This window comes from Anticarsia gemmatalis, chromosome 10 (genome assembly GCF_050436995.1).
Source record: "Anticarsia gemmatalis isolate Benzon Research Colony breed Stoneville strain chromosome 10, ilAntGemm2 primary, whole genome shotgun sequence".
Lineage (NCBI taxonomy): Eukaryota > Metazoa > Arthropoda > Insecta > Lepidoptera > Erebidae > Anticarsia > Anticarsia gemmatalis.
Genome location: NC_134754.1, coordinates 6,137,562 through 6,157,609, shown reverse-complemented (window position 1 = coordinate 6,157,609; position 20,048 = coordinate 6,137,562). Strand labels below are relative to the sequence as shown.

Genomic DNA, 20,048 nt, shown 5'->3' with positions numbered 1-20,048 from the left:
TCAATGTCAGTCAACTGCAAACACCTGGGTACTCAATGTGTGGCATCGATTCATCAACGAAAACAATGTGTGTAGTAGGCGGGGCTATAGTTTACTCTGCGTAAAGAACACATACTCTATCACTGAATAGTGAGATAGTAAAGACTGAACGTATACCTGAATGATATTATATCGATCTGATAAATTTGTACGATATTATACTACTGTAAAGAATCGGCATCTGAAATGAATCGTAATATGATTAGTTGATTGAATGTTCCATTGTTGATGTTTTCATACCAGTTAACTCTAACATAAAATCTATTTCGATCTGAATTAGTAACAGTTACGATAAACATAGGGTTGTCAAAGAAGATAACGTCGACGACATACTGATTACATAACACCTTTATCTGTGTAATTAGATACTTACTATTACGTCATTATGTAATCGTTCCATAGAGCAATATTATCTACTAGTATTTGTAAGACTTCTGCAGCCGTGATTTATCAATTTCAATACACTTGTTATCGGTAAACTAATATTTGGTGTAATCATTATTAGCGTTATCGCGATCAGGATTTAGAAATGTTCACGTGACTCGCGTATAGATTTTTCTTATGCCAAAAGTGTAAGTCGGCTCTAGGAATGTAATGATCTTGAAATGTCAACGAAGACATTATTTGAAGAATAGGTTAAATGTTTTAAAATAAACAAGCTCGTCATGCTGTGGCGCGGCTAGCTCAGCTGATCCACATCAACACCGACTACGTAGTGTGTAGTTGGTAGGTGGAAAATATTTGAAACATTTTGGAGGTGTGTCAGGCAACGCAAACATTATTCCATCAAATGTAATGTATAGGTTCAGTGTTATCAGCGTAAGATAGAGAGCCTTGTCGCTAACATTTAACCACTCAGTCTCTTGGTTGGCACTGACTAATATAAGTATTATGGGTAAATCAAACAGTCTACGAAGTACATAAACACACTGTTTCTTGAAACAGTCCCGCATTATGATTTATGCAAATTACTAAAGAAGTCACTTTTCTCGAATCCTGCATGAATAATTTCACGGCCAAAACGTCATTGTTATTGACATTGACGAATTTAATTTTAAACATGCAATACGTTTATGTAATTGTATAACGAGGCGCAGTTTCTGTATTAATATTAAAATTGTATCTCAATAATTATATTTATTTAAGGAACCATTTGTTGTTAAACAACATGCAACTATTGTAAATGTGATGGACAGTAATAAGTCTATGCAATTAGGCAAGAATATTTCCTTATTCACACATTAAATGAATTGTCTTCACTTGCTTAACGTTAATGAATGCATTCCGTTTTAAAAGGTTTAAGTATTCGTTTAACTTGCTAGCTAATTTCAGCTTATGAATTCCGTTGTTTGCACATAGGCGTTATGTAGCTACTAGTAATTGTTTGCGGTATGCTCGTAAATAGTACATTTTATTACCTTCTCAATGTACTAACGAACAGAACAAACCACACGACCTCTTCGTTATGCATTTAAAAAGCTCTATGTCTTTATAAGTAATGTCCGTGTGAAGATTACCGTGTTTACATCATTGCTACATCCTATTACATGTATAGACAAAAGTAATTATATTTAATGCTACTTTCATTTCCTCTTTATATAAATTAATATATATTATTATTGTATATGTAATTTATACTTGCCAGTGCAGAACACAAAGACGTTGACAGCAAAAAAATGTTTTCACTGTGTATTTATTTATAATGTTCTTTGTCAAAATGATGTGCGTTCTTTATTTCTAAAAATACAATTTTATGTTTATAATATTTTGCCAATGAAAGTTGAAAAATAAGATCACGAGATATGCGTACAATCCTTATTATTGCTGTTTATTATAAATTCTCTGTTCACGTGTCTGAGTACATAGTAAATATTTTCGTCTTCGTTCTACTAACATGACAGTATGCAAATATTTTCAATGTGTTCCCCTTTTAGATGTGCCACTTCTCATTCTTCATGGACAAAAATATTTTTTTCATTATTTTGTCAATGAAAGCTGCTTGCGATGTAAATCCATTTGATTATTTAGAAATGAAAAAGTATAAGCGCCGATCGATCGACGCGATTTCGAGTACTTTACATTTATCCACGTAGAGTTGTTGGCAGTACGGGCAATATTATTTATTCGTAGACGACTAGACGTTATTATACTCATAGTTCCAGTTCGGTTAGTCATACTATGTTTGTTGCATATAAATTACACATGTCCGTCTGTCCTTGCTTTAAGATACAGATTATCTGAAATTAATGATCTGTTGAAATTTCAAAATACAGTCCTACATCCAATGAAAATCTTGTCTTGAGGATACATAATTAACTTTACTTACTAATTTGGATATTTAAAGTTAGTTGGATTAGCTTGCATGTAATAAATATATCATTATTGTATTGGGGTAAACCTGTAAAAATAGTTGAAGTAAAAATAATAAGGAAGAATAAATATATAAATAAGTAATAGCGATTGAAGTTTAGTCTCTCGATAAAGCTTTTTTAAAGTGAATTATGACAGATTCGTCTTCAGTAAAAACGAGTATTGTAAACCTATTTTTCACTCATAATTACGTAAATCAGTACTCGCTAGCGACGGACGTTGTAATATTCGGCGCATCAATATGACATGAATAGTGACAGAAGTGTGTCACACAATTCAGCACACATAATGTGATTAAACGAAAGTAAACTATCAAAGATATTTGGCCTTTGCGGACATCATATAAACATTTTTCATTTGTAAATATAAATATGTAAGTATCGTAAACGATGTTTCGTTTATTTTAGTTCGAAAAGGAATAAGCTTCACCGAATGAGGACAGCAGAGCGCTTGAACGAAGTAAATGACCTTCTGAGAATGTTTTGTGTGACGTTTATTTTCGTCGTATGCCGAAATAAACGTAGATTATTAAGTTTATTTATTTTACCTCGGGTGGTATTTCAGTTCAGTTCATTATATTGAAAATGTTTCAATCGTTTTCAAATTAGTAACGAGTCATAGTTAAATCGATAAATATATCGCAGTAAATACATTATTATGTATGGTACCGTACTGCGGTGCGAGAGTCGAGCTTCCACATTCTCTCATTGTGTATGACTAGAATGGTTTATTGGAGTAAACGATATTCTGCCGGTGACCTCCAATTTGTAAGTTACCCGCCACATGTATGTATGTAATACTCATACTTGTCTATGTAGGAGCCACGGCTAATTACACCAATTCCTCGAATGAGATGTTGATGAAGATAAGTACCTACCTATGCTCACCTACTGAGAACATATGTTCCACTTTCACTGATACCTATTTTTGACACAGAATTCTATGGAAATACATTTCTATTTTCGATACACCTACGCAGCTCTTTATTTGACAGAATTAATGATAAGTTATTTTTTGTGCAATACGATAATTTGTAATTTATATTATTCATTGAACCATCACTGAGTGGTATGAAAATATTTTATATTAACAGTCATAAAACTTTATTGTAGTTCACGTTATCGGTCATAGTATGTTATCGAAGCCTACATCTGTGTCAATATTCTATATGTGTTGCGTGCGCGTCGATCTTGTGTACCACCCGACACTTAACGATCTCACATTGTCACAATATGTACATATTAATGTTTCGAATGTCATTTACTATCGGTTCCCAAGTCACAACTCGTGACAAGTAATTTTCCATACTAATAAAGAACAAATTCTATGACTATATGTTGACGAACCAATATTGATGATCATGCCATCTTAACTTGGGTCGCGTATTTTGTGAACGCAATGACTAATTAAATATATATGCCTAACATACATTTTAATTTGAAGAGTGCGAGCATTTAACCCTGCAAACGTATTTACTTATTGTTAGCAATAAAATTAAAATGTCTTCGTAGTGGGTGTAGGTACTGTTTAATCGCTTTGAAATTCAATTAATGATAACGTGGTATCTATTCCAGTTATTAGAATATTTATCCTATTAGTTGCATGTACTTATATATTTTATTTACTGTATTAATTAATTTAGAAACTAGTTTAAAGTCTAGGATATAACTGGGATTGGCAATAATCTGACTACTTATGCTAAACCGTAAACATCATGTAGTCAATTGCTGTTTGATAAGTACATTAGAGACGTAACGTAACACAAGCAGCCAGGTTTAACATTTTACATAGCAATTAACACTAGTTTTTGTAGAAACTAGTTTTTAGTTTTTCGCAAACATGAAAAACGGATATTTCTATTGCAATCTTCAAAATACAGTGGTGATGGATCCGCCAAGGATTTTAACATACATAACTAGTTTTGTTATACAACTAGTTGATTGTCTACCGTCTAAAATATTGATGACTATTATAATGAGGAATTTTTGTTAATTAAATATTTTCTTTGTCTATAATCGTCATTTGGTAAACGTGTTTCAGTGTTCATATATATACTGAGCACGTGATAACAAGTAGTGTAGGGGGCGTGAGGCGAACAGATCAAGTATAGGGCGGTTAGGTTATCACAGGTCAACACTGATAGCGACACGCTGTTGTATACCTACAGTCATCTTCGCACTTTCCGCATGTTTTACATTGATATAATAACAACTTGTTATGTTGCAATACTCTATGGCGTTTCCGGATTAGCATTACTGTTGTTTCCCAAATAATATCTAAAAGTACTTCACTTTGACGTCATTTACGTATGCATAATAATATGTAAGATGTACGACCGTTGTTGCTAATTTCTGTGTGCGTTGCGTAACTCTACTACAACAGTCTATTTGTCTACGAGCTGAAACGTAGCGTCTTTGTTCTAAAGACGACCACTTTACCTAGCGTAACCAACACTCCTATTAGCAGAATTACGAGGCAGACAAGTCAGGATGTAGAGCTTCATTTACTAGAGTCAAAAAGAGCCAATCTAGTGCAGTACTATCTCTTTACCTATATAATATTTTTTTACAATAATATGTCTATTCAAATGATAGACAAAATAATGAATTTATATTTACGAAATTTTGAAAGCATATTCCTTATATTTAAAACATACACGAAGCATGGAAATTTAATATAAAATTCCACTGTTACTAGTAGGTATCGTCACGCTATGAATTATTGATTTATATTTAGGCTTCAGTTCATATATGGCGACTGTAATTCACAGTTTGTTGTTACTTTTATACATAAACATTAACAGGAAGGTTAAAATATGTGGCTACGGTTTCCTCTGAATTTGACACACACAAAGAGCTACACAATATAAATGTATGTGTGTTTTAGATATGTATATGTACAACAAACCACGTGCTAATTAAATAAACGTTTACCTTTGACAGACATCGCTAAGAAACAAGTAAACGACCATGATCTCTATGGCATTTAGAGATATATTCTAAATTGTTCAAGTTCAATCTAGTTTAACGTTATCTAATAAGTACGTTGACAATTAAACAAACTTGTAACGTGCAAGGTTAATTGTTTTACGATATTGATACATATAAAATTGACTTTGACTGTCCTTTAATCAATTTAGTAACGATTCATTGTCCATTACTACTTCGAATCGATTAGGATACTAATAATTGATAGTACTGAAAGAAAGAAATAAAGGAAGAAAATATTTATGCTGCACAACTATTGAGCCTTGTTCTAGAAATAATAACAATGCATAATATTTCTATATGACAAGTAGAACATTATGAAGGTATGTCTCATCGTCGCTGTTGTTCTGAATATGATCGTGTAGCATGAGTCAAACAAAGCCTAAACGTTGTGTTTCTACTAGAATCCTGTAAGTTTACAGATGGATTCAGGTCGCGTAAAAAAGTAGCGCATAGATCACACAGCATTTAATTGTGTGAAAACGAAAGTTACCTTAAGCGAGACACCAAAATAGGAATGCTATTTCAATTAAAGTGTATGCATTCGATTTATAATATCGAGTGAATTACTACATATGCACTACGAGATTATTACATTCGCTATTATAAATTTCCTTAATGTTAAATACCTCACGAATTTTAAGGGTTTTACCGCAGGTCATTTACAAAGGGCTGTATTTATATATCGTTCACACGATGAACTTTCAAAAGTTCATTGACTTTAGGTTACGTGCGTCATACGCAACATAGCCGTATAACGTAGTTCCTATAGAATTTGAAATTTAATTTCGTTGCTTTATCGGTTTCAGGTGACTTCGGGCGGTACCAATGTTTCCAGTTCATCCTTCACATCCTCGCGGCCATGACGGCCGGCATGCACATGCTGTCACTCGTGACAGTTGCTGCGGTACCAGACCATAGGTCAGTTACGTTTATTCATGCCTAATGTATTGTACATGAGCGGTTTATTCTGGGTAGACGGGATGCGGTCTGAGCAGATATTTGATTTGTCATATTCGTCTTATTACAAATCAAGTTTGAAGCCCAAGTTTAGCGTGAAAGCACTAAATAAGGGTACATTTTTGGTTTCGTAATAAGGGTTAATCTTTCATTCATTACATTGATACTTACGTCAGTAACACTTAGGGCTATGAGTCAAAAAATATTTAGGGAATCTTCGACATTTGCTACAAAAGTAAATATTTATGACAAACGTGATACAGTCAAATATCTCTTCGACAGTTTCGGCGGTGGATCAGGAGTATAAGAAATTTATAATACGTTGCATGCGCATGGGTGGATAGCCAAAACCTATAATCGAACGTGCTCGTGCGTCCAAATCCTAGAAAAATAATAAACTATTCCCGTTACCTGGGCTCCGGTGCAACTGCAACAGTATATCGTACTCAATCTTACTGTACTACCTTTATATATTTTTAGATAGTGATCAGTATAAGTTAGATTGGTGCGTATGGTATGGGTTAACATTATCCTTGCTTATGGTTATACAGCGTGTACAGTTTTGCTTGATCGGGAGAGGGCAGGCAGGGAACGGCTTTGGTGTTCGTTATTGTACAACTACACAGTGATTTTATCGGTGCAGATATTTATCTGTTGGTATATTGAACGTAAGTACATTCTTTTGTAACATACTTGTATGTTGGGTAAGGTTTGCTATGTCTATCGCTTCTTCTAGTCTTAAGTTTTTTTTGATCTCATTTCATTCCAACATGTATCACGTAATACACAATTATATCAGTAAAAATGTTGTATTGGTCTGATTGATGGACAAATATGGTATCAAATCATAGATCTAGTGGTCTCTCAGTACCGAACCAACATTAATAAAAACTAAAAAATAACAAGGTACATAATATATGTGCGATTGAGAAAATTATAAGTTTTTGCTCGTACCAATGTTATTTAACCAGAGAAAGAATTTTTTATCGCGCAAAAGTCGTAATTTATATCTGTAAATTATTGCAACAATTACGAGTCCATTGATCGTGCTTGTGTTTTGATAAAACGATAAATTACTCTAGCAACCATCAAAAGGTGTATATTGTACGATAGCCTTGTATAATGATGCACTTAATTATCAGTATTTATAAGCACTATAAGCCCGCGTGTAATATGTAACTGAGAGCGCATTAAATGCACTTGGCCTATATTTAGAATAGTTTGTGCTTTATTGCTGTATTTAGTAGTAACACACGCTTTTAAAGTAGATATAAATAAGCACAATCTTCACTGCCCCTAAACAGGTTTAACAACATTAATAGAATGGAATGAAGTTATAAAACGGCAACTAACATGCACCTTGCATCGCACAGCACGCAATAACCAAACAATATGAGAGCAATAAATATATACTTTCAATTTTCAGATGCTACCTGCCAGGAATAGACAGTGCAAATCATACGGAGCCGTGGAACTCCTCCCTTGTCTTGGCTGCAATCCCACAAAATGGTCAGGGGAAATTAGAGAACTGTGTAATGTACGGCACAAACAACACTATTGAACCGTGCCAGTCCTATGTTTACAGCACCGAATATTATACCTCGTCCCGCGGTATCGAGTGGGACTTCGTCTGTGGTCGGCGCTGGATGGGTGCCGCTGCACAAACTGCATACATGTTCGGAGTGATCGCTGGATCTCTTTTATTTGGACGTCTGTCTGATAAGCTGGGTAGAAAAAAGGCCTTCCTTTGGGCTGGAATCCTCCAACTCTTACTTGGCACATCTGTAGCTTTCACTACCGACTACTACAGTTTTGTAGCTCTTCGATTCCTTTATGGTATCTTCGGATCAGGTTCATACATAACTGGGTTTGTGTTAACAATGGAAATAGTCGGGCCGAGTAAACGTTCCATATGCGGTGTTACGTTTCAAATAATGTTTGCCATTGGAATAATGCTGCTGGCCGCTTGGGGATATTTAATAGATAACAGATTCTATTTACAAATAGTTTATGCTTTACACGCAGTTGTGTTACTTCCTCACTGGTTCCTTATGGATGAGTCTCCCAGGTGGCTGTGGGCGCAAGGTCGCGCTCGTGAGTCGGTTGCAATTATAGAAAAGGCTTTGAAATTCAACGGTTCTACAGAATCTATTGACACGCCTGCCTTAGTATCTCACTGTAAAGCAACATGCGCCAAATATACTGACGAACATTCCGCTGGGACATCAGACCTATTCAAGACTCCAAGAATGCTTAGAAAAACCCTAGTTATTTGTGGCAGCTGGTTTGTTAACTCTGTTGTTTACTACGGACTCTCACTAAATACCGGCAAACTAAGCGGAAACCCTTACTTTATCATGTTCTTAATGGGAGTGGTTGAATTGCCGGCGTATGTGATTATTGTATACTTTTTAGACCGCGTCGGACACAGGGCTCTAATGAGTACAATGATGATAATCGGTGGAATCGCTTGTTTAGTTATAGTTGCTCTACCACACGGCTCTACGACGACAACCGGTGTCGTTATGATAGGGAAGCTCTTCATTTCTGGCTCCTTCTCAATCATATACAAGTATTCGGCAGAACTTTTCCCGACTGTTGTCCGCAGTTCTGGAGTGGGACTTGGAAGTATGTGCGCAAGTTTCGCAGGTGCTTTTACGCCACTAATCAATTTGCTAGACACTCTAAACCCTAAGATTCCTACGACCCTATTTGGATTTTTAGCTTTATTATCCGGATTTTCTGCTTTTTTCTTACCTGAAACTATTGGTAAAAGTTTGCCTCAGTCACTAGAAGATGGCGAAAAGTTTGGTGTAGGTGACACTTGTTTCACGAACTGCAGCGGCCGGCGGAAGAGCACTGAATCTGTGGAGTTGCCGGAGACTATGGTACCTCTCGAAAGCATGGAAAAGAAACCCTAATATTTTATTGACAGATCGAAAGCCGTGAAATTTTAAGTCAAAATTTTAATACCTATCTACTAAATACATTTATTTAATGGACTTCTACGAGTAACAGGTTAGACTGGTATAATTTACGACGATTAATATTAAGATATTCAACATTAATCCAATCAATACTTTTGTGATTTTTTACCTAAAGCTAGAGCTAATGGAACTTTACTCAATGTTTTTCTCACTTTTATTAGGACTATATATTTACGAACACTAACATTGTGTCCCTTAATAATAACGCTAAGTGTTCCTTGATTTTTATACTTACTGTTACTGTTTTGCAAAGAATTTATTTGTAAGTGTTTGAATACGTAATTAAATTGCTATTTAATATTTTTATATGGTCTAGTCAAGAGTTAATACAGGCGGGTTGTGTGCGTATGATCAACTCTGCTTTAGACTGGATTATTATAATTACTACTAACAACTATTAGTTATAACAGTGTTAAAGGTATCGGCGCAGCGTTTACAATAATCATTAGTACAATGTAGCTTTACGCATACACGCTTTACAGTGTTCATTATTTAATGTTGATATTTGTACACATAACCAATATTATACGTACATTTGGTAGACACATGAAATTCTGTTTCTCAATAATGCTTAGTAGTTACTGACTACTACTGTAGACACCGCTCGTTTAAGGCTATGATTTAATTTGTAACCAAGTACTGACCTAATTTATGTTTACCACAGCATACCTGTGTGAAAGATAGATATCTATGTCATTTTATATACACCTGCCTAGTCATTGTGGCTAATTAATTGAAACATGTACACAGTTACACACCTACTCATAAATAATTGTAATTAAGGAGACACACGTTCAATAAACCATTGCCAGTCGGAACTCGACAATTTTATTATAAGCATTGTGTTGCAAACATGAGCATAATAATTACTTATTTATATTAAATGTACTAACTAAAATTATATTTTTTAGCATTTAATACGTATGTAGTATGTTAGGCTAAAATATGGTTTAACCAAAATGTTTAACATTAGGTATACACTGGCTATTAACATTATACACTAGACTGAAAAATATGTAACGTAACTTTTAACAATTTGTACACCAAACATTCATGATAATAAGTAAAGCTAATCGGTCACACAAGTTGGTACCCGCGTTTGAGTATTTATGCAAATTCAGTACATTATAGGTTCACGTCGGTACACTGCTCGCTTACCTATGAGGTCTAAAAATAGCCGGATTCAAATAGCTTTAGTCAGTTCCTTCACATTTTATTAGCTTACTAAGTACACCTGTCGTACATAGACTGATGATCAGTGGCAGAAATATCAATGAAATTTTACGAAACGTAACATATACTTTTTTACATTTATCTACTATATAGAAAGTTATGTAACGGCCACACAAAGTGCTCGATTTTTACGGTTTTGGGTGTATTTAATTTGGTGCATTTAAGAAAAGCAGGTAAACATAGAATTTTCGCCAGAATGTATTTGCCAGTAAATGCCAGTAATTTGAACTAAGATTATTATCATATCTACCAGTGAATAAAGAATTTAAATAAAGGCGAAAATTCTATGTATCTACATATTAATTGTAATATTATTGTTTCCTTGATCAATGAGACTTATAACTTCAAGACTGAACATTGAGTAAAATGTGTTCACATTTGAGTCTATTGATTAGTACATTTATTTAGTACATAAGTAAATTCAATTCGTGTAGAAATGTTATTATGGAGCTAGACGAGGTTGTGATTTACAATGTATGTTTTCACTAAGACTTTTTCTATAGACTTCCGATGAAGCAAAAACATTTTTTTCCAATATTTTTTACTTACTTTAGTTTAACTATTTTTGAGACTTTTACAAAATAAATAAACACATTTGTTGCATTTTTTTATTTGAAGAACGCAGCGTACATTTATTAGTTACGATTATTTTTAATTGCCATTTAATGTGCTCGAAATAAGACTTTCTTTGTTTGTGACAATAATTGCTAATAACCGATATAATAACAAAATTGTGAAACTAACACTTATTTTCAGTTTATTCCTTGGACTTGCCAATTTTCTCTTCGAAGCTACCTACTAACTTTTTTATTGACTAATATTTAATGAAGGTATGTTATGTAAACGTCAATTTTATGTTGTAATAGGTTAAACACCTTCATTTTAAAAATCAAGGTAGGTGCAGTCAATTATTTTAAGTAGTTGTAAGTGAATACACTACACACATACGTACACTTTTGTACAATACGTAATTAAATGTTTTTAAGAAAATAATGTCTTTTACTTTGTTACATTAATGTACCTATTGTTTTCAGCTTAGTCTAATTAAATTGTTAGCATCAATCAGTCGGGATAATCTTGAAAAAGACAGGTATAAGGTAGCTTATTGGACATTGTGCAAGGGTTTATCAAAAATATTTTTCCCTTCACTCAGAGATATTTATTTATGAGTCGTGGTAGTGGGTCAGTCGCCTGACCTCCACGCTCGTTGAATCAAAACGGTGTTAAACCAACGACAGCGTTCTGTAGCTAACTAGCTACCGGCTAGCTATCGAGAAACTTTGTATAAAATCCGATCAGCGCCTCTATCGGGAGTCGTAGGAACTTTTGGCAGTACATTTTATATGTCGAACTTTCGATACTAAACAGTGGACTTCAGAGAATCGCGCTACAGATACCAAATCTTAGTAAGTAGAATTAAGTTATTAAGTTCTGCAATGAGCAGCTAGAAGTTATACGAATTTAATAAAATTGGAGCTCCTAAATAACGGGTAACGTTCACAGGTTCGAATAAAATGAAAGATATTATTGCATAGAAAGCCTGGACTGGCGCATTATAGCTTATTGAAGTGGACAAATGACCAGATTGAAAACATTCAATTATTGGTAATTGAATGTCGTTGCAATAATTAATTTACACACTTAACTGTACTTAGCGTTTATTGATTAAGTGGTTTTTCTCACGAAAGAATAAGTACTGTTCTGATTAGTCAAGGCAACATTAATGTTTTACTTAATCTAGGAAATTATGCGAATATTATAATTATACAGATAAACTAACATCAGTGTAAAACTTAACCCGCTACATTTAGAAATATTTAAATACTTAGAACAATTTACAGACAATTTAGACATTACCTACCGTGTCATTGCGCGGCACTGATCCCAATCTTCCGGAAAGCGAAAAGTAAGGTGATCACAGCCTCGTAAAGGAGAATGGGCACTCCTGGGCGGTCGGCGGCCATTAATGAAAGTAGTGTCAAATTAAAGTAATGATAACTAGGAACAACTTTTACTAAGAACGTTTCGCTGCAATCCTTTCAGGAAACAATATATTGACATGTAAATATAATGGAATTTCATAGAACAAATACAATTATTTCGTGTCTGTAATGCATTTAATGTTGTGTAATAACGTTATATCTTCTTATAACGATTGCAATGCCATCAAAATGAACAATAATCGTAACTCATATCTATCTATCATATGGTTCACCCAGTTTCAAAGTTGTTCAAGCCGCCCGAATGTTATCTTAGTTGACAACAACCGGGACCGACTTTTTACGTGCCCTCGGAAGCACGGAGAAGCTCAGTTCAAATACCACAATGCGGTCACCCATCTATAGAATGACCGCGCCAACGGTTGCTTAACCAACAGATTGTTTACCGACCAGTGAGCGCAACTGGCTATGAATGCCTCGTTTTTAAGCTGAGCATTCAAGACAGATAAGTCGTCTCAGTGAATATATTATAGAAGAGCAAGATGTTTATTTGTTACGATATTTATACATATATTTACATGTTATGATTGTTCGAATATTAATAATGTCTACATTTGTATGCAATAATATAAATAGTACTTTTTATTTAATCTCCGAATATAAGCCAAAAATATGTTTTTATACTATTAAAAGTGCTCAAAAACAAAAATGTATTTTGTTCGTCATATAAGTGCGTCGCGGCAATAAAACTTCTACACGGTAATTATAGGACTAAACTACATTAAAAAAACAAAAAATCAAGTTTGGCCGCGGATCGCCCAGGCTCCATACTATTTTGCCCATTCTCCTTTCGCGCTCGTCGCTGGTTCGATTCCCAAACTGAACATATATATTTGTGCAATGAACAAATAAGTAGTTGTTGATGGTCTGACTTTTTTCTTTGTCCATAGTTTATATTTTCGTAAAATATCCGCGACAAAATATGTATTTTTAGTGCGGGAGTTTTAAAAAAGGAATTAGGTACATAAGAAGTAACACAACGCTGCATACAATAGTTATTATTTGCTCTTAAACAGTAGGTAGAAGAACTAATAGAAGCTAATTTAGCACGAAAAATTGAGGTAATGTTATCTTACTATTTTCTAAATAAGTATGTCTTCATTTTATGTATATGAAACTAATAGAAAATTTTATATTGTGATTAGTGACATAAGCCTCTTTAATGTATAATTAATTGCTTTCAATTTGCAGGTGCTGGATCGATGGTGTTGACACAAACGAGTCAGTAGCAGACTGGAATTCTTCACAAATATTAGCAGCGATACCCAGAACGCCTTCTGGTAGTCTTCATAACTGTTTAATTTACGACAACAATAGTGAAACTATGACTTGTTCTAAATGGGTATTTGATACAACGTATAGATCGTCCTCTAGAGCCATAGAATGGAATCTAGTTTGTGACCAAAGGTGGATGGGAGCATTAGCACAATCAATTTACATGTTAGGAGTTTTCACTGGAGCCGTCGTTCTGGGAGGTATGGCGGACAAATATGGAAGAAAAACCATATTTTGCTGGTCAGGAGTGCTTCAACTAGTTTTTGGTGTATTAGTTGCATTTATACCAGAATATTGGTCATTCTTGGTCGTACGATTTTTGTACGGAATCTTTGGATCGGCTGGTTCGTACATCACTGGCTTTGTACTGACTATGGAATTGGTAGGAGCGAGTAAAAGAACCGCTTGTGGTGTTGCGTTCCAAGCGGCGTTTGCTGGCGGTATCATGTTAGTAGCGGGTTGGGGAGCGCTCATCGACGATAGACAAATACTCCAAGTGATATACGGACTTCATAGTCTACTTCTTATTCCACATATTTGGATAATGGACGAATCGCCTCGTTGGTTGTGGGCCCAGGGCAGGTCTAAAGAATCTGTAGACATAGTAGAAAAGGCCTTGAAATGTAACAAATCGGAAGACACATTAGATAGGGCTGAATTAGTTTCCCGAGGCAAAGCTAAAGCATCAAAGGGCTCCGATGCACCCTCTGCCGGGACGGGCGATTTGTTTAAAACTCCTAATTTGAGGAACAAAACATTAAATGTTTGTTTCTGTTGGTTTGCAAATTCTATAGCATATTATGGTCTCACTTTGAGCACTGGCAAACTTGAAGGAAACCCATACTTAATCACAGCTATTTTAGGTTTTGTAGAACTTCCAAGCTATGCTGCTGTCGTCTATTTCTTAGATATTTGGGGTAGAAGGCCACTGATAAGCTCTATGATGTTAGTGGGTGGTGCAGCGTGTGTAATAGCAACTTTTCTCCCAGCAGGGAGCACTATCTCTACTGGTATAGTAATTGCGGGCAAATTATTTATCGCTGGGTCTTTTGCTATAATTTACAACTATTCAGCAGAGTTATTTCCAACAGTCGTTCGTAACTCCGCGATGGGACTGGGCTCTATGTGCGCTAGGTTATCTGGAGCTTTAACACCATTAATTACTCTATTAGATTCATTCAATCCTAAAATCCCTGCTATTACTTTTGGAGTGGTCGCAGTCGTCTCTGGATTTTTATGCATGTTCCTCCCAGAGACAATGAATCAACCCATGCCCCAATCACTTGCCGATGGTGAACGGTTTGGCAAAGGCGATACATTATTCACTAGTTGTGTGGGTAAAAAGCGAAACAGAACTTATTCTGAAGACAACAAAGCACCAGAATCAATGGTTCCTTTAGAAGACGCAAGTCGAAAAGTTTGATTGCCGTTTTTTTCGTATAAATCTAATAATAATATAGGCTGTTTACGAACTCTTCATCGAGAGCTAGACAATTGATCAAAATTGCGTCCGGTTTCCTAAATAAGTAAGTAGGTATAGGTAGATACTAATATATTACAGATATAATGGTTTTATTTTTTCATGTTTTTATTTATAACGGTGAAAATTTCCTAGATAAAATAAATTTGAAATTATAATTGTTACCAAAATGAACTATTTTAATAAGATATAGGAACTATTTTAACAAGGTATCCCCTTGTAATTAGGTATTAGCTGAAATTAAGTAAATATGTACGTGTATAGGTAGGTGTTAAAAGAAGGCAACTTCAGTGCCTTTAAATATTTGATGTGAATATTGGTGCTTATGAATCTCGTGATCTGATGTATTTGTTATTGATTGTACAAAGACATTAGTATTATTTTGTAAAAATGTATATAAAATAAAGTTTACAGTTAACTATGTTTGTTTTAATGTTGCGAACACATGAAAAGACCGATTTAAAACTCAATATAATTTTATATTTACACCAAACAATAATGAAAATCACAGTGAGATTAAAAACATCAATAGATGATACATCGATGTATGAACAATGAACATATATTAGATAAGCATAAGGTAAACATTGAAAATTCACAACTGGGCAAAAGCCCATTTACATCAAAGTCTTCTGTACAAGGAAAGGTAGGAGACACATAGAATATTTAAGATACAATCTTGACATGAGTTCAACGTTCTTAACAATAGTTAGTGCTCTTCGGAGGTGCGTCGAGCGTGTCACCAGTGCAGTGCCTGCATAGGTGGGTATTGGTACAGTAAACATTGTATGTAGTTACTTTAGTAATCTCTATTAGGGTAATACTATGAAATGGCAAATATATTTTTTGACACTATTATTTCTTAAGTAATTACAAAAATAAGAGATAAGCTATTTGTTTACAAAATGGGTCAGGTAAGTAAAAAAAATAATTTCGTGTTGGTATTGGTAAGATAAATTATCTTTAGACTATCAAGATAAACTGTGCTCGCATCTACAACTTAATTATGTCCATATTATTGAAAATATTCCCCAAGAGACGCATATACTTTGATCCACCATCTATGTCTACAAAATTGCTCCTTAGACGTGATGACAATTTCAACGTGATTGTACCAACACTTAATAGATTTAGTAACATTACAGACAGCTAGAACATGCAAACAAATACCTACACAGACATAAAGTACAAATATATCATTAATAGTGCGTATGGTCAGGTCTTCACATAGTTTTACCATTCATAACAAGAATGAGAATATCATAATAATAACATTAAGACAGAGGTATATTTACCTCAAATTTCAAACATACAATATAGATTATGTCAAGACTGCATTATTCAAAGGTCGAAATAGTCAAATTGTGTGCAGAAATTATCTAAATGAAATGTTCAGAGAAACAACATTTGTAATGATCAATTACAGTAAGTAAGTATGCATAAGTGTACATAAATATTGTTCTTGAATGTATGTGAATAAAAATGTCTATCAATATGTACCTATCTTTTGTTTCTGGTCCGCCACTAGAGAAATAATGAAGTATGACTTTGCAATAACCATTCCAAATGAGATAAGTAGGTACACTTTTATCAAGAGTTCAAATGGATCAAAAATAGGTGATTTCATTATTTTTAACAGTGACGAACTTGCGACTTATCAAAAACTTGTTCGAGGCGTTTGTTCTTCTGATCAACTTAGGTAAGGTCCAAATGACAGTTTGTTTTGATGAGGGCTGATTTATGTTATCTCACCTCTTGTTAGCCCAAACATGGCGATGGCACGGTAAGGGCCGAAACTATGCTTCATCTGTTCAATAAATAACTTTATAATCTACATGTTTCGCTTCTACTACTAATCGTCTTACCTATATTTAGGTAAGAACTTATTAACTAGAAAATGCTTAGTTGGTTCATTTAAATTCTTTTCTAATATCATGTGGCCCTTGCAAATAGTGCCAGTGCAGTGCCATCTTTTCAATAAATAAATAGTTCTAAAAATAACAAAGGAACTTTTACAATGGTATCACTTTCGATACAATTTACACAAGCTTGCCAAGTTACTACTTGTAAAATGTTTATAAAAACTACAACAATTTTAATTCTATTAATACACCATAATAATTAAGGGTTCATTTTCAGGTTTAAGACAAATATTTGTCATCTGAATGGTTCAATACGTCTGCATTAACTACAAGCAAAATTATCTAGTTAGCTGCTTATTACATAAATTGCTGCAAACTATATACTGCATGAATTAAACTTTTATAATTACCCTATTGCATTATTTTAATAAAATTTTATTGATTGATGATATCCTACAATAACTATGCTACTTAACTGGACATCATAACTGTGGTAATGTCAAAAATTGGCTTACTATAATTTTGAAAATGCAACAAAATATGTTTGGTATTAGCTAACTAGCTCACTGCCCAGCAAATTATCACCACTGATGCATTATTGTATCAAGTCCATAATAAATTTAAATTACTATACATCACTAATGCTCCACTGCTTATTGTAGAAGGTACCAACTTCCAATTAAAGCTTTTACCCTGTAGTAAAAAATAGCAATATTCCCAAACAATATTATAACAATATGAATATCAGCCCTCTTTATAAATGGTCAACATGATTGCTGTATACAAACATTGCCTCAGAAAAAACGATAAGCCCATCTAATATAATTTACTCTTTAGATTAATAAACAGAATTGGTTTGGCTGTAATAAAGCATTTTTTGTTATTCTATTTCTGATGCCAGTATATAGGTAGGCATTAACATTGAGTATGCATGTATACAACATAAATTCAAATGACATGTTTAGCAATTTTTTTCACACTAAGACAAATTATAGTTTCATTATTGTTGGTAGAAGCATAATAGTTATTGACATAAGATTGAGATTCGCAAAAGGATCTTTTTTATGTTTGCATTGAACCATCCAAAATATTGTTGAAGGTACATGTATATACCCACATAAATGACAAATTTAACATTTATTAGTCATATTATCACAAAATTCTATCTCTACAAATTTTACAGTTTATATAAGTAACTTATAAATAAAATAAGAAGTTGTTCATCATAGTAAGAGGGCAAGACTGTTCCATGAAATGAAAAAGTAATCAGGTGAAAAATTTATGCTATAAAAGCATGAAGTTGGATATGGAACAAGTCTTTTACATGTTAACTTTTGGAAGAGAGAAGTACAATTTATATGTGATCCCACATTATGTTCAGACAATTTTTCTGTTTTAAATATATTTCTGATCTAAGAAACACTTGGCAATTCTTATAATATAGATACAATAGTTCACTGTAGGTAGTAGGATCACACAAAATGTAATGTTTTAGAATATAAGAACAATAAAGATGTTAATGAAATACATCATAATGCCATTGAGCAACCACCTTACATTTATGGGGTTAATATATTTTACAAGGCTTGCTTTTTTGATATGTTTCCAACTATTGTCAATACTTTCTTTCGGCCAATTGCATAACATATTATTGTATTAGTACAAAATGACATGATGAACACTATTATTTTTATGATGCGTTAAGATAATGAACAATGTAACAGTGTTAATATAAGCAATTTTTAAATTATTCTTCTGATAAAACATAGCACCAATTTAATTATGTGTAATTTCAGTTAAAATAAACATTCATTTTAACAAGCAAAACTACTATTAGTCTAACATTGTTAATGAATTTCAAAAGCCCACTTTTCTAGAGCTTACAATTGTTTGCCAACCCTTAGACAAGAATTGTCTTTGGTTTACCATGTCATAAAAATCGACATGCAGTTGAATAAAAAGCATTCATATTCACTACTCTAATCATAAAGTCACTAGATTAATTAAAAAGGCATTTGTATCAATAATCCGGACAACGAGTTTGAGGTATCTTGCTTACGAGAGCAGCTTTTGGATCTGATGACATAGCAGTGTGTACTACTATAGCAGGCTGCGTTGGAGTGGGTGCATGAAGTTCATGGCTCTCTCCTGGAGCCAGGCTGGCCAATGCAGCCAAGAGATCATGATTAACTAGTGGTTCATTTTCTTCACGAGGTTCCCAGCCCACCGGCGGGCTAGATGGCGGTGAGATCAAGAACTGCTTCACTGGAGCAGGAGGTCTTAAATTTTTCAAAGACACAGGCGTCACTGGTTGTGCAAAGTAGCAGTTGATGCTAGAGTTATGAAACTGATATTGGTGGAGTTGCACTCGCGCATTAGCCGCCGCTAGTGGGCTGTCATAGTTTACGCGCAAACGTTTGAAGCTGCGGAGCCATTGAAATGTAATGTTATCTGAAAAGGTGCGGAACAAATCTTCCATTCCTTTCTTCAACTTCTCGTCTGCGAACACGTCACTATGAATGTTTGTGACAATAACAGATTTCGGCAAGTCGTCTAAATCATCAACTTCATCATGCTCGTCACTTTCTTGCTCTAAATTTGCTATATTCGGGTGAATATTAGGCATGCCATCTTCTGCATTGATGTAAACGTCGTCTTCTTGAAATGAGTCTTCTTCCTCCTTATGAGCCATAATGCAGTACAACTAATTGCGAAGTCAGACGAATACTTATGGTTTCATATAAGAAGCACTAGAATTACTAATTCAAAAAAGCATAATAACAATTTAAAGAACGGAGTATTTTTATTTTTTAATAATCGATTAGTGCGAATCTTTCAACTGTCAAAATGTCAGA

The 20,048-nt window shown here is 34.1% G+C and overlaps 2 protein-coding genes across 3 annotated transcripts in view; one reads left to right on the top strand and one right to left on the bottom strand.

The window, feature by feature from the left end:
* Window positions 1-15,750, top strand: part of LOC142975804 (organic cation transporter protein) — an 18,333-nt gene extending 2,583 nt beyond the window's left edge. The window contains exons 2-3 of one of the 2 annotated variants that reach the window (XM_076118876.1): window positions 6,206-6,317; window positions 13,768-15,750. In XM_076118876.1, the coding sequence (XP_075974991.1) occupies window positions 6,206-6,317; window positions 13,768-15,274 (1,619 nt within the window). In that variant the 3' untranslated portion in view covers window positions 15,275-15,750. Of the gene's footprint in view, window positions 1-6,205; window positions 6,318-7,782; window positions 13,747-13,767 lie in introns of those variants that run through there. The other variant, XM_076118877.1, reaches the window with a different exon arrangement.
* sra (RRM_RCAN_like domain containing protein Sra) lies at window positions 15,738-20,048 on the bottom strand. The gene has a single exon (XM_076118879.1). The coding sequence runs from the start codon at window positions 19,883-19,885 to the stop codon at window positions 19,214-19,216; it is 672 nt and encodes a 223-aa protein (XP_075974994.1). The 5' UTR covers window positions 19,886-20,048; the 3' UTR covers window positions 15,738-19,213.

Excerpts from the sequence above, each read along its gene's own strand:
- sra (XM_076118879.1), bottom strand. The coding sequence starts at position 19,885 with ATGGCTCATAAGGAGGAAGAAGACTCATTTCAAGAAGACGACGTTTAC.